The 14,088-nt window shown below is 58.5% G+C and overlaps 3 protein-coding genes across 3 annotated transcripts; 2 read left to right on the top strand and 1 right to left on the bottom strand.

The window, feature by feature from the left end:
• Positions 1-1,476: 1,476 nt before the first annotated feature.
• BESB_012800 (uncharacterized protein) lies at positions 1,477-4,930 on the top strand (the record flags this gene model as incomplete). The annotated part of the gene is made up of 3 exons (XM_029360010.1): positions 1,477-1,554; positions 2,036-2,087; positions 2,463-4,930. 3 exons carry the CDS (start codon positions 1,477-1,479, stop codon positions 4,928-4,930), a joined length of 2,598 nt encoding a protein of 865 aa, XP_029216677.1.
• A 1,361-nt stretch (positions 4,931-6,291) lies between these two features.
• BESB_012810 (DNA-directed RNA polymerase II RPABC4) lies at positions 6,292-7,485 on the bottom strand (the record flags this gene model as incomplete). The annotated part of the gene is made up of 3 exons (XM_029360011.1): positions 6,292-6,314; positions 6,876-6,968; positions 7,392-7,485. The coding sequence occupies 3 exons, from the start codon at positions 7,483-7,485 to the stop codon at positions 6,292-6,294; spliced, it is 210 nt and encodes a 69-aa protein (XP_029216678.1).
• A 1,177-nt stretch (positions 7,486-8,662) lies between these two features.
• Positions 8,663-13,871, top strand: BESB_012820 (uncharacterized protein; the record flags this gene model as incomplete). Its single annotated transcript, XM_029360012.1, has 8 exons — positions 8,663-10,358; positions 10,687-11,142; positions 11,383-11,948; positions 12,111-12,168; positions 12,425-12,491; positions 12,872-12,919; positions 13,245-13,540; positions 13,693-13,871. The coding sequence occupies 8 exons, from the start codon at positions 8,663-8,665 to the stop codon at positions 13,869-13,871; spliced, it is 3,366 nt and encodes a 1,121-aa protein (XP_029216679.1).
• Between the last annotated feature and the right edge of the window lie 217 nt (positions 13,872-14,088).

Genomic DNA, 14,088 nt, shown 5'->3' on the forward strand with positions numbered 1-14,088 from the left:
TTCTCACTTCTTTTGGAAAAAGTACGGGGCTGAAAGACTCGAAGCCGCGAACAGGTGCAGTGCGTACCACGTCGTGTGCTGCGATGTCCCGGAATGGGCTGCCAAGATATAGCGTCGCCACACCGCTGGATCCTTAAGGTTGAAGGTTTCCAGTTCAGTACAATGCATACGCGAGTGATTCGTTAGGCTCCGATCTCTTCTGAACACAAAAGAAGAAGCAAATCTCCGTATCTCCCGCATGCGGTGCGCCAGAGGGCACCACTCGAATGTGTTAGCATTTGGTTTCGCTCCCTTGTCTTCTAGTGACAATCAACATGTGAGGAGTCCGCTCTCCCTGCACATGATGTCTTCGGGAGCCAGGAATCCGGTGTTTCACTTAGTCGACTGTTGCCTCGCTTTTTAGTCACGTAGCTTTTGTGGCGTTTCGCGTCGCCGCAGGGGCGTAAGATGGCCGGGGTCTCCCCTCCGTGCCAGGCACGGGATTGAGCCGTCGCTAACCACATGCTCGGAGACCCTGTAATGTGAAGTGTGAATCGGGGAGGCTTTGTCCATTTGGAGCTCTTGGAGCAACTTTCCTCCTCGCTGAGTCACTATACCTTTCATGCTTTCTTTTCCCCTTTTTTCCGTCGCGATTCGTGGGAGCTGGCGAGTTATGCTGGTAGCCTGTTTGTCCCTGCCACTGTCACGCGCGAAAATCTACGCTAGCACAGGAGTCACGGCTTCTGTTGGCAGCGCATCTCTGCGGTTCGCCGTATCTGTACTTCTTTCAAAGCGACTGCAGCATCCACTGAAGAAACTCCCGTCTGACTTCTGAAGGAGAGAAAACAGCTCGATGTGTGGTGTGGCCTGTCGCAGCCGTCACCGTTTTTGCGCCTGATCCTCGCTACTCACGAGACGAATTCAGCTCGGCCCCCGCGCGCCTCGTCTTCTTTCCTCGTCTTCACATAAGGATGGACGGGCAATTCTACAGTGTCTCCACTTTTTCATGCGCGTCTCTTCTCGTTTTCGTCTAGTTTATCTTATCTTGCTCAGAGCCACTCTGGACCGACAGGTTCTGGCTCACAGAGTCGCTGGTCGACGGTGCAGCGGAGGTATCTCTTCGATCCCCCCTCGAATCCTCTCTTGCGTTTCTTGAGAAAAAGTGGAATTGTCGTCTCTCTGCTGTATATGTTCCCGAGGTTAGTTTTCTCGGCCGGCTTCCTTACGTGCTTTCTTTCCTCATTCTTGACTTGCCCCTCTTGGCTTCTCGTCCCTCCGTTCACCGCATTTCGTTTCCTCCTTGACATCATTCCGCGTCATTCCTTCTCTGTTTTCGGCCTCATTGTCTCTCTTTATCGCCGGTATCAACATATTTCTCAAGTCTTCACTCGCTCCACTGCCACCGCGAGAGAGGATGAGTTTCTGCTGGAGAGCAACGTGCGAGCCTCTGTGAGCATATTTCTTTCCGCGAACAAGGAGCCACAGAGGGTGTCCGCGATGGTTCAGTGGCGACGGCCTTCGATCACCTGGAGGGAAATTGCAGCCATTTGCTGCTGTTGTGGCCGCAGCCGAGCGGTAAGCTCTTCTCTCTGAAAATTTTGGGACTCGACCCGCCAGCAGAAGCCTTCCCTCACGCCACGAGATAGCTTTGGCACGCCCTAGCAGCTTCGCGAAAGAAAATTGTGAGTGCGGGCGCGCGGCGAAGAACTGACGCCCTTTCGTGCGCAAGGACCGACACTCTGAGGTACTTCACGCCAGCACGCACCGATGCAGCTGGAAGTCGCGACCCAAGAGAAATGTTGACAAGGGGAGAACACACGACAAGTAAAAATCTGACCGCGGTTACTGATAACTGAGACACCAATTCGACTAGGATTTTGAGTTTTACATTTACGTGTTTCGGGGGAGGTAACCTCTGGGCAAGAATACGTACGCATCGAGCATCTACTCCGCGCTGCCATGAGCGTCTATAGCAGATGTGCACTGCCCTTTGTCGTGCCTCCAAGTCCTTCGAGACCGGGACAGTATCTCTGAGCATGTGTGCCCGTCTGCGCAGGTGGAGCGAGCGCTGGGTTTGAAGCTCATCAGCAAGGAAGAGCAGGAGAGAGGTAAGAGCGCGTGACTGTTGGCTGTCTCCTAGCCCTCTCTGGGCTTCCGGCAGCGAGACACACTTGGCATCCAGTGCGACTTCTGAGTGCCTTCTCGCCTCACTCCGGCCTGCCTCACCCGTAGGCGTCTCTCGACAGAAGTGTGACGCTTTCGGCTTTAATGCTTTCTTTGTGAGGGGGCGGAGATCGCTAACTAATGCCGAAGACGGGACTGAGGCGAGTAACGGAGACCGACTCAAGAAAGGAAACATTGCCTCGCTTTTTTCGTATGCGGTATCGGCGACGGAGATTGTGTCGCTTTTCCCAGAGTTTGGCTCTGTCGAGGGTGCTTGCCATGGCCTCTGGGTGCTTGACTTTTGGTGCTGCCCTTCTCAGTGCTCCACTCGTACAACCCCGAGGAGGAAATCTTTCGGGCGCTGTCTCCGAAGGCCCAGAGTGCGGTAGAGGCGGCCTTCTACCCCTTCCAAAACAGGCGATCGCTTCGCTACATCGGCGACGTCTACAGACTTGACGAACTCCTCCTCCGTACGCCCTCCTCCGAAGAGGCGGCGGCACGCGCCTGTCCCTCTTGCCGCGCCTCCGTGGTTTGTCCCCTGGAACCCGAGGGGGGTGTGGTTTTGCGCTTGAGGCGCCCGCGGCAGTCTCCGCCTCAGCGGGGAAAAGATGAGCCAGGTACCGTCGCCAGCCGCAGATCGCCTCCGAGCGTGTTGTGGCCTGACCGAGGGGAATCCACAGACGGCGGCAAAAATGGAGGAAGCCATGGATGTAGCTCGAGTCACTCGGCCGCAGTCCAGGCGGAGAGATCGGGCGCCGCCAAAGAAGGGGGGAAGGCGGCGGGCGATCACGCTGGGGTCAGGACGCCAGAAAGGGAGCTGAAGAAATCTGTGTCTTTCAGCAGAGCTGTGTTAGCTGACTCGCGCAGGCAAGGCCCAACTCAGGCGGAAGAGGAGAGCGCAGGACGGAGCGTTTCTTCCCGCGGCGGCGCGCCTTCCTCCGCGGCGAGAGCAGAAGGAAGCAGCCAAACTCCTCCCCCTTCGGAATTGCTGCGGATGGCGTCCCTGTTCTCATCGAGGTCCCTGTCGCCGCCTAGGGAAGACGACTGGGCTGTGTCTCTTCCCCCCGGCGTCGCCCCTGGCGCGCAAGAGCAGCAGCCCATCCGAATCACGGCTCTGGTGAAGCTCGAGAGGAGGCGCGCCCAGCAGCAAGAGAGATTTCGGAACCGTGCGGCATGCCCTGGGGCAGCTAATCAAGAGAGTAGTTCAGGGAGTGACAGCGATGAAGACGAATTCCTCTTCTTCCCCTCTCGCCACCCGAGCCTAGCAGCTGACGGAGCGCCGGCGTTCGAGGGCAGCACTTCGCCGCCCGTATCGCCGTCGCCGCAAGACACACTCACTGCGGCGACAGAGGCTGCAAAGGCAGTGGCTGCGTCGGATATTCTGTTTCCCGATAATGCTCTCTCCTCTGGGGGCCTGTCTCGACTCAGGTCGAGGCACCGCCTTGACGCAGAACTGAGAGAGGCCAGCGGTCTGCAGGAGCAAGCGGTGGACGCGGGCGGCGGAGGCGCCGCGTTGGCATCCGCCGCCTGCGTCTCGCGCAACGGGTCCTTTTCGGGGGATTCGATGCACAGTGAAGCTCGATGGGCATGCACGTGTGAGCCTCATAGCCCTCTTGAAACGCAGAGAGATGCGGCCGGGACGCCGCAACAGACGGCCTCTAGCAGCAGTAAGGACGACGTTTTGCGGGAGCACCGGAAGCGCGGCTGGGTGTCGAGTACTGGTGGGGTCGGAGATGAGGATCCTGAGGATACGTGGCATGCAGTGGAGCCGGCGAGCGCGAGTAGGGTCGACCCGACAGCACAAGGAATGCAAGCAGGTGGATCATCAGCTGCTTTGCTGCGAGGTGAAGGCCAGCGTACGCGACAGTCGCCGAACCGTGAAGCATCTGCTGGCGGTGCTGAAAATGAAGAGCCGGAATACAGGCCGTGTTTGTCGAATTGTCTGTCTCCGACGGCAAACGCGACGCGGCCTTCAAGCGAATGGATGCATGAGACAGGCCGCAGCGAAGATGAGGCTGAGAGGCGCGACGAGTTCAGGCCTCTCTCGTCAGGTCGATCATTATCCGAGGACGATGACGCAGGCATGGTGACAGCCCGAGGCGCTCTTATTGCGCCAAGTTTTGTCAGCAGCAGAGAGTTTTACACACCGCGCCCGCTGCGCCCGACTTCGTCTTCGTTCCAGCCTGGCTGGAATGCCCCCTGTCAGCGACAGGGATCGTTGACCGGTGGAGGTTCCGAGTCGATGAGCCGTACGATATCTGGGAGTTGGAGATCCGCAGGCCCGTCTGTTTCGTATTCCTTGGAATCCGGATGGTCGAGCCCAACTAGCGACTGCCGCGACTCAAGAGGGCCGGCCTCCGGCGCGGGGCACCTCGATTCCGGCAGGTTAGAGTGTTCTACAGAAGGGCGACACCGAAAAGACTCCTGGGGAAGCCCGCCTAAGGCGTCTTCTCATGCATCCTTTCCAAGGCAGGTAAGTCTGGCTAGAGGTGGAGAATGTTCCCGACGGAGTGGGAGGCTGAGCAAGTCGCAAGTCTCCTTCTCGCCTTCGTCCTTCGATTCACCAGCATCTCCGCCCCCAGCTGACCAGGCCTCTGGGAATGCCGCAGGAGAAAGCACTTCACGGCACAGAGGGCTTTCTGATTGTTCACCTCGACCGCCTGAGAGCGTCGCAGCAGAGAGGCGACTGGCGGCTGCTGCTGCTGCCCTAGCGAGTTCGCTGGAATGGGGCAGAGGAGGCGATACCGGCCTCAGCTCCGACGACTTTGCGACCCCGAGGGAATTCTAGCTGCGTGCCCGGCCGCCGGAGGCCGGCACGAGCGCTCGCCGCGGCGGTCAAAGGAGTGACATTTGCGTGGAGGGGCGAAGCCGGTGACAGGGCTGACCCCCCCGTTTCAAGCAGGGGAACGCAGTCCTGTGGTATTCAGAGGGAAGCTGCGGGATCGAATTTCGAGTTGTCATGCACCAGAGGTCTTCAGCCACAAGTGCGCGAGAGTTCGTGAGTTTTGTATTGGCAACTCTCGTGCATACACCAATGGCACCGAAGGAGTAGTGCTGGACCGGTTTCTGCCTTGAGGCACTTCGTCGACTACAAGGGCAGTCCGTGCTGCGGCTCGCAGGCTCCCGTTCCGAGGGGTCAGCTGTTGGCTCTGGCGCCTAACGTCAGGCCGCGACTTGACAGAATTTCCTGGTTGCACATTTGTCTCCTCGATGGCAGAGGATACTAGAGAACAAAACGTGTCCGCTACGTCATAGCTTGACGCATTCCAGCCTACCTAGTGTAGGATCCATCGCGCCTCTGTATTGCCCGTCAGTTGCGCCGGCAGGAGACCTAGAAGTGTCGCATCTAACAACGAGGAGGGTTTGTGCTGCAGACATCGTTGCTATGTATCTTGCACTGCACTCTTTCTGCTGCCAAGTTGCTGCTTCTTTCCTCATGCACGAAACAAGTGACGGGGGGCTCACAGCCAGGCCAAACCAGCACACGGTTCGAGTCCTTTCGCAGATAATTTGTTCCTGTCCGCGTGTTGAGACAAGTGTGTGTAGATACAGAGGTATATACATCCGGAGACATGATCGCATTTATGTAGAAAGATGTATACCGGCAAGGCATGTGCACACAGTCGACACAGCACCGGCGAGTGCAGCACCCTCCCGGTTCCTTAAGGCGAACAGTCCTCCTATAAAAGACGCCCTGAACAGCAAGAAGCCCCGTCCATACACGCATTGCCGCTCCCATATCACCGTCTCAGTCTGTCCCCCGCCTAACTGCCTCGGTAGAAAAAGCTGGATATGTAGCTCCTGCGGCGTCACTCCCTGGCTGCGTCGGGCTTCCTGGGCTCGCCCCCCATAAGCCGCCCCTAAATGTGAGGCGACAAGAGTGCCTCAAGCAGAAAGTTTACGAGCTGCGTCGACAGAATCTAGCCAAGACTCAGACTGAAAACCGCAAGGGCGCACGCGAAGGGCCTCGCACAGGCGGAAGCAAAAATCAGCGTAAACTCAGCGTTCGTGTGGAAGACGCGAGTGGGCATGCGCCTTGAGCCGGCCGCAACAGCGAGATCACGCAGATCAGACAAGCGGTCCAGGAGGAACGCGCCCGACTCGAGACGAACGGCGAAAAACGGAGCGCAAGTTCACAGCAACCAGCTCCTATCGTGCTTCGTACTGCATCACTGCGCACACGCAAAGCAGCGACAAGCCCAGACAACATCTCGCCTCGATGTCAGATTCGGTGCAAACACAGAAAAAGGACTAGACCACATCTCGCACACCCGTATTCAAGGAACCACAGCAGGAACAACGGCACCAGGAAGACCGAATCAGAAAATGAGAAGCCGGTGCAGCACGTTTGGGGTTTGAAGGAAATCGGAGAGTACGCAGTGGGACGGCACAACACGACAGGGACGATACCAGGGCGACTCGCACGGAGGCAGAGGAAGGCAGGCGTTTTCGTGTCTCTAACTGTCGCGCACAACTCCCTGACTGTACAGCAACGTTAGTACGGAATTGGTCGCGTGTAAAATGCAGCGGGCGGGAGAGACGTGGAGGAGCAAGCTGGAGGAGCAAGCACGAACGAGGTTCAAAGAGAGCCTCTCCCCTCCCCCCCTTGCCCCACCTACGAGACACGATCCCATCAGTTGAACCTCGCTGCACGCTACGTGGATAACTCGAATGGAAGCAGGAACGCAGCAGCTGGCGACGCCTTGCATTGCAACACCAACGCGGGCACTTACTCTTGCGAGAGCGCTTCTTGTAGAGAATGCGGGAGCCGCAGCTTCTGCAACGCACGGCCGCATTGGGCTGGAGCATGACGTCACATCCGCATTCTGTGCGAAAAAAACAAACAGCCGAGAAAGAGATGTGTCCGCCTCTGATGATTTGCAGCCTGTTGCTGCACACCCGCATTCAGGTTCGGCCGTTCGCGAGCTGTTTTCTCGAGGTGTAGAGCCACTACACGTGTGTTCCCTCTCTGATCCATCGCCATTGCCCCTGCTGTCTGTTTCGCCGTCCACCCAATCGTGCGTTTTGCTTGAGTTCTTCGTATATATCTCATTCCCTCCTATTTTCCTTTAAGTCTTTCGTTCGCGTGGAAAAGTCGCGAGGCGGTCGAACCAAGAGATAAAGCGTGAAGGAGCAGTCGAGCTGCGCTGGGAGTGTCTCCTCCTCACACAGACCAGCCGAGTATCCTCTCTGCTTTCAAGCTCAACGCCTTCATCGTTTTCTTTTTCTCTGTTTTCTCTCCTCCGCACCTCCACAGATGTAAGTGACTGGCTCGACTTGGCTGCCCGCGTCGTCGAGTCCGGCGCCCTGAGGGCGACCCATGCCGCTGCCGCCGACGTTCATTTTGCAAAAGATCGGCCTAGAAAAAGGGGAGAAAAGCTGAGGAAAGGCTCAGGAATCGAGATATTAGACAGACTGGAGAAGAAAACGAGGAGAGAGAAAATACGCCCTCCAAGCGTGACTACGGTGGCGTTGCTAGACACAGATGCAGCTGACGGATGACCGGCGCTTCGAACTGGAGACTCAGAGAATAAACAGCAGAGGACAAAGAAGTCCGGTTTGCTATTCTCATGCAACAGAAACGGAGGCGAAAAGTCAGATACCCAAAAGGGAAGCTACGCGGAACTCAAGAAAATGAGGCCGCTGCTGAGCGGGAAAGCCAGGAGCCGTGGAGGGCCTGCGAGAACTGGACGCCATAGAAACCGTTTCACAGAGGCTAGAGAAACAAAACAAATCCACAAAGAGAAATCCACTGCTGAAAAACGAGTGCATACGATGCTAGCGGTAACCCCACCTCGATTGAGCTTCTTCAAGTCACAGCGACGACGCATGCATCTGCGCCTCAGGATTCTGTCGTACAGAAAAGTCGCCCTGAAGCAAAGACGCATTCTCGAAAATTAGCTCTGTACTTTGCTCTCCTCTTTGACTCTGTGCCTTTTCCTACATGTACATTCTGTCAAAAGAAGTGTTTGCTCGAAACACTTCTTTCAAAACGCCTTGCCGTGAGTGGTGACTAGGTTTCAGCTTCCATCTGTCTCGTCTCCTACGCATGCAGCCCTGGCACTCACGTCGGCTTGAAGGATCGCGAAATACGACAAGCGATCGACAGCTAGATGGAAGATATCTACCGTATTCCGACATCCCCACGTGCTTGATGAGGAGAGGCCAGAGGCCTGTGTCTGTCCCGCCTTCAAGGGACTCTAGTACCTTCTCCGCTAGAAACACCTGGAGTTAGCTGCTCTCAACGAGTGCCGAGCAGCCGACCTCCCATCCCAAAAGGTCTATCATTATCTGGGAGTTCATTCTGCTCGCCGCTCGACCTCGTGCAGCTTCTTTGTAGCGCCGCTGCGGCCCCACAAGGAGGAGTCGCTCCTCTAGTCCGGGGATGATTGAGGCTCGCTGAGGAAGTTCTTAACTCGCGAACTTTTGCGTTTTGCCGCCAGCGGGTGACCCTCCTCGCAGCATTTAAGGAGGCTTCTGCGTAGAAGACTGTATCTATGGGACGTCTTCTGCCGCCGCCATGTTCTATTCGCTGCCTGCTTTGCCTCGATGCTTCTCGAGCTCTCTTCTGAACCCCTGCACTGCGACGCATCTGTCGACCCACTCCGTTCCCTTCTCCCCCGCAGCCTCCTCCCTTTCTCCTACTTCCACACCGTTTGAGTGCTTTTCCGGAGTTGGGGACTCGGCGCCTTCTTCGCGGTGTCGCTCACTCTCACTCCGTTCTTGTGCGTCGTCGCAGCTTCAGCCAGGATGTAGAGCCTCACCGCAGTCTCGTTTCGCATCAGGGCAGTTGTCTCGCGCGGGCGGAGGGCTGCGGCAACTCCCCTCAAGCTTGACGTGTCTTCTTCTCCTTCGTCCGCTGGACCTCAGGGGGGTCCTTTCACCTGTGCGAGGCGCGAAGAGACGATTCTTTCGTGCGAAGCAAACTCCACGCGAGCTGAGTTCCTCGTCCGCACCTTACGGCCTCGCAGCTGTATCTGCCTCGCCCTCTCCTTTCCCTCCCGCCCCCCTTCTGGGTTCCTTTTTTGCGACGTTCTCTTCCTGCTCTCTGCCTCCTCCCTGCGCTGAGGGTTTCTGGCTTCCACCTCCCGCGTCATCCGACACGCAGGCGCCGTCGCCGGCATCCGCAGTCGACCTCCTCCGCACTCCAGAGAGCGCCTTTCTGCGTCTGCCTCCTTCCTCGGTCCTTCCGTGCCTAGCCGCTGCATGCGCAGGGGCGCCTGAGAGTCAGCTTTGGCCTGAAGCCACGTGCCGCAAAGTGGAGGCGTATCTTTTCGCGTGTCTCGCCTCGTGCGACTCTCGTCGCTCGCCTGAGTCGCGCGGGACCTGTGCGTTGCTGTCTTGTGAGTCTGCTCCAGAGCGCAGCTGCTGCTCTGCGTCTCCCCCCGCGACCCCTGCTGTCTCTCCTCCCCCAGCGCCTTCCTCGTTGGCCTCAGCGGCCGCTGCCGCCCGCCTCTTACCCTCCGCCGCGGTCGTGGCGCACTTTCTCGTGGTTTACAGGCGGTACATTCTCGATGCGCGTCTCCTCCAAGCCCTTTCTCGCTGCGTGGACGGAGCGTTCACGTCCCGATTTCTCCGCATAGTTCTGAACCCGCGACAGTCTGCGGGTGCGCCTCCGCCCCAGGCGTCGTCTTCCGGTCCTTGCGACCCCGAGCTGTGTGCCGCGAGGCAGTCCATCTCGTCTGCCGGCGAGCCTGGCGATCTGTCGTCTTCGTCCGCTGGAGGCTCCCCTGCGGCCGTCGCCAGTTGTGAGGTGCCGGTGGGCGAGGAAAGGGACGCCGTCGTCTCGGGAGACAGGACCTCAGGGCTCCAGCGACCCGCCGCCGGATGCGCGCGCCTCTGGCTCGCGGAGCGGGCTGCATGCGCGTATCTTATGCTCTCGCTGCAGCTTCACGCGGAGTACCCACTGGCTGCAAAGGACGCTGGATCTTCCGCAGCCTCCTGGCGCCTCCGTGCTCAAGATGAGCACGCTGCCCGCGAGAGTGCCTCTGTCTCCTCTCCACGCGATTCGATGCAGAGGCTGCAGCGCATTCTCAAGGTGTTGAATCGCGATCTGCGCCTGATTGCGCGCATCGGGGGCGGGCTACACTGGGCACGCGCGACACAAGGCGACGCGAAGAAAAGCGCAGGAGTCGGGGAGGAGCGAAGGCCGCAGGCAGCCCGAGCCGCGCATGTACAAAACGCGTTGAAGGGTCGGCTGCCGACGCTGTTCCCAGGTGCGGCCATCGACGCCACGCGAGCGACGAGGTGGAGCCGAGGGAGGAAGGGAGGACGCGCCAACTCAGACGTTGCCTCGAGCGCCGCCTCGCAGAAGCTGTTCGTGGTTCACTGGCATTCTCTGTTGACCCTAGCTAGCGGAATAGAGCCGCATGCAAGAGTGTTTACGGGGACAGAGTATTTCATGCTGTCGGAGGTGCGGATGGCGTCCATCATGGAGCGCGCCCCTGGCGGGTACTCTGCATCTTCCATTGGTCGCTCCACTGTTCCATGCACCAAAAAACTGTAACCATGGGTCTGTGGCGCCTGCGTGTGTGGTGCGTACAGCGCTTGCGGCTCTGCGCCATGAGGCTGCACCCGTGCCCGTCCATCTGAGTCTCCTGCTTTCCCTGCTTCTCTGTCGCGTCCCCTGCGATCGGCTCCTCGCTTCGTCAAGTGCTCTACCACATGCGGCATCTTCGGCGCTCTCTACGAATCCGCCGTCCTCCTCCGCTTGCCCGTCTGCGTCTCCGCCGTCGTCCTCCTCTCTGGCCTCTGAGCCAGTCTATTCTTCTCCTTCGGCGTCTGCTGGCGCGGTCTGTGATGAGTCATCGTCGGGCTTTGTGTCGCGCAGGAAGCAAACCTTGATTATGGAAGAGCGCGAGAGACTGTCCACAGGCGCTCGCGGTCATCTCGCTGAGGAGAAGAGTCTGAAGGCCGCATGCACAGCCGAAGCCGTGCGGCTGCTTGACAGGAGTCTCGGCTGGAGCAGACTCAGTGTCTGTGCGGCGCTGGCGCCCGCCGGTAAGCGTGCCCTCACTCACAAGGCGGCGGCCGTTGCGCACATGTCCACTTGTCTCAGGGGCCTGCTGTGCGTGGCAGACGCGTCGTCGTAGCCGCTCGCAGCGGCCTCTGCGTGTCGTCTCTCTCCCAGGCTTGTCTGAATGCGCCGGACAGGCTGGGTCCGTTCGCGCCGTGATTTGTTGTGTTATACTCCTCATGTGTGTGTCTCGGCTTTGCTGATCTCCCGCCTCCGCCTTGCAGGTCTCCAACAGCTGCAGCAGGTCGACGTGTTGCTTCGTCACGCTCTGGCTTCCTCGTTCGCGTCCTCGCTTTCCTGCGTCACGCCGCCCTCTGCGGAGGATAACGCCGAGACAGACGCCTCGCGCGTGCGCGTCCACACCCTCCTCTCGCCCGCGTGTCGAAGACTCCTCGAGGCCGTTCGCCCTCTGAGTTTACCGCGAACCTTTGCCTTCAGACAGCACCTGCGTCGATTCTTGCGCGCTGCGGAGGAAGGTCGGCAAGCAAACGGGCGGGCGTCGGGAGGCGATGCGGAAGCCTGGCCTGCCGAGGCGAGCACGCCGACACCAGGCGCGGCTTCGCCGTCTGCGGCGGATGCGGCGAAACCGCGAGCAGACGCTCGCGCAGGGGACGGCGATGAAGGTGCTTCAAGCTTGCGGAGCGGGTCCGTGACGGGGGGCTCGAGGCTCCTCGCTGCAGGGGTTCAGAGTAGAGGGCGGGCGAACGCGAGCGGTGACGCGCAGCTCCTGCGTCTTCTGGAAGAAATGGACAGAGAAGCTGACGGCTCTCCGCGCCTTGGCGTGAAGCAGGTATGCAACTGGTCAGCTGCATTTGCTTCTGTTTGTGGAGGCTTTTCAAACCCGCCTTCAGGGGATTTGGATGAGCCCACGTGGCTTTTTGTTCGTTTTGGCATGGTTTCCTGTGCTTCGCATTCCATCTGAAGTGGCCCTGCGATTTGTCTGCGCCTGCAGTTGGTTGTCAAGGCATTGAGTGCATCTTCCAGCAGGCTCGTCCCCCGCGTTGCTTCAGGTGAGAGGCCGCTCAACACGCGCAGCAAGGTCGGCATGGCATACCTCCCGTGGGTCGTATAGCTTGATATCCTGGAGCGTGTCACGAAGCCACCACACGACTTGAACACGGACACGTCTGTTCGAGACAGGCTTGCACGTCAGTTGAGAACTTGGAGTGGTCGTCGTGACGCCCGCAGTCGCCGGGTTGGGAAGCAACTAAATGCTGACAAAGGTTCTCGGTGCGCACATGCTTCGCTGTGCTTTCTCTGGTTCAGCGTGTAACATCCTGGTGCCCCTGACTGTGGCTGGTACCTCTGTGGCGGTGGAGTGCGTCGACGCGTCGTAAGCTCCAAGAGTCGCTGACGCATACGCCGCTCTCAAGGGGACTTGCGTCTGGGGGACTGTTTGACTTGTATGGGAGACAAGAGGGGTGGAACATTGCAAGCAACGCCCCCCAGCACTTTTGCAGTCATTCCGGACAGAACGGTCTCCCTAGCTAGGGCAGCGGAGGTTCTCCTCGCAACAGCGTCGCGTGTCTTGACAGGATCTGGTGTCGACGGGGAAGGTCTGATGTGGATGTCGCAGCCGTTGGGCGTTAGATCTGCTCTCGAGGACTTTACGAAGTGAGAACTGCAGGCCTCTGCTTCTGGCATATTCCTGCGTCGGAGGCACGGGTCTCTCACGATGACCACTTGTCGCTCTGAGTGTGCATCGTTGTTCAGAGACGTGTTTGTGAACGCTCCAGAAGTCTCTACGCTATCTACGCAACTGTAAGGATTCAGGCTTCCTCACACGCGAAGTCTGGGGGTAGGTCCCCCCTAATTAAGTTGTCTTTGCCTTTTCTCCGTCTCCGTCGTGAGAGGCGCAGGCCTCTGTCGAAGCAAACGAGTTTCGGAGTCAAGCCTGGCTGATCACTCCCACACAGGCGACGGTCATCAACGCAACTGCACCTCCGTATATATGCATGCGAATCCTACGCACCGTCTATGCAAACAGTCCACTTTTGTAGAGTGTGTGTGCGGCGAACGGACATGAGCCGGAGCGAACCAGTCACGCGATGTGATGGCATTCTTGCGTGGGTGTCTGTTTCCTCAGACGCCACGATCTTCTTTCTGTTCTCGGCTACCACGTGGTTTTCGTCTCGTTCCTTGACCTCCGTACGGCCAGCCGGGGGACTGCCTTACGTGTTTCCTCTGGTATAGAGAGCAAGAGCTGTGAAGCAGTAGACTACGCAAGTCGCGCGCTTCTAGACTCTCTGCGCATGCGCCTCGCCGCGGCCTTCGTGAGAGGGGCAGTGCTAGAACCTGATTTGCTGCTCCGGAGATCTTCTTGGCTTCCTTTGTTGAAGCACTGCGCGCCGCACCTGCTTCAAGAGGCACGCGCCCACGCGGGTGAGAAGCAGCGGAGACGCGAACAGGGGATCTGATGCTCACGGTTTTTCCGCAGAGAACGGGGAAAAATTGGCAGTGAGGACTCGGAAACCTGAAACAACAGCAGACGTCTCGAGCTTGGCGGAGATACCCTGCCTTGTGATAAGATTCAGGCTTGTGTGGCGTGGCTTTGCCGGAGAAAGACGAGGCTCTGCTTGCAACTGACTTGGCGGCAGGTATTGCGGTCAGTCTCCTTATTGAGGAGGAAGATGCACAGGCAGAGCGCGAACGCGTACAAGAGGCGACAGACTCAGTTCTTCTGTTACAACTGAACATTATATTTGATCCATAGGCATCTAAGTCAGTTAAATGGCGTGTATCGTGTGTGCGTTTCGACGACTGTCGACTCCCAAGACACCCGACTCCTTTGGGTGTGTTCTACGCCTGGCCCTGTCTTCGGTAGTGGACAGGCTTGAGGGATCGTCTCAGACTGCAGGCTGAACACACGCCAGCACGATCCTGAGCGAAGCACTCCCCTAGTCAATCTCGGCGCATGCATTTTAGAGCCT

This window comes from Besnoitia besnoiti, chromosome IX (assembly GCF_002563875.1).
Source record: "Besnoitia besnoiti strain Bb-Ger1 chromosome IX, whole genome shotgun sequence".
Lineage (NCBI taxonomy): Eukaryota > Apicomplexa > Conoidasida > Eucoccidiorida > Sarcocystidae > Besnoitia > Besnoitia besnoiti.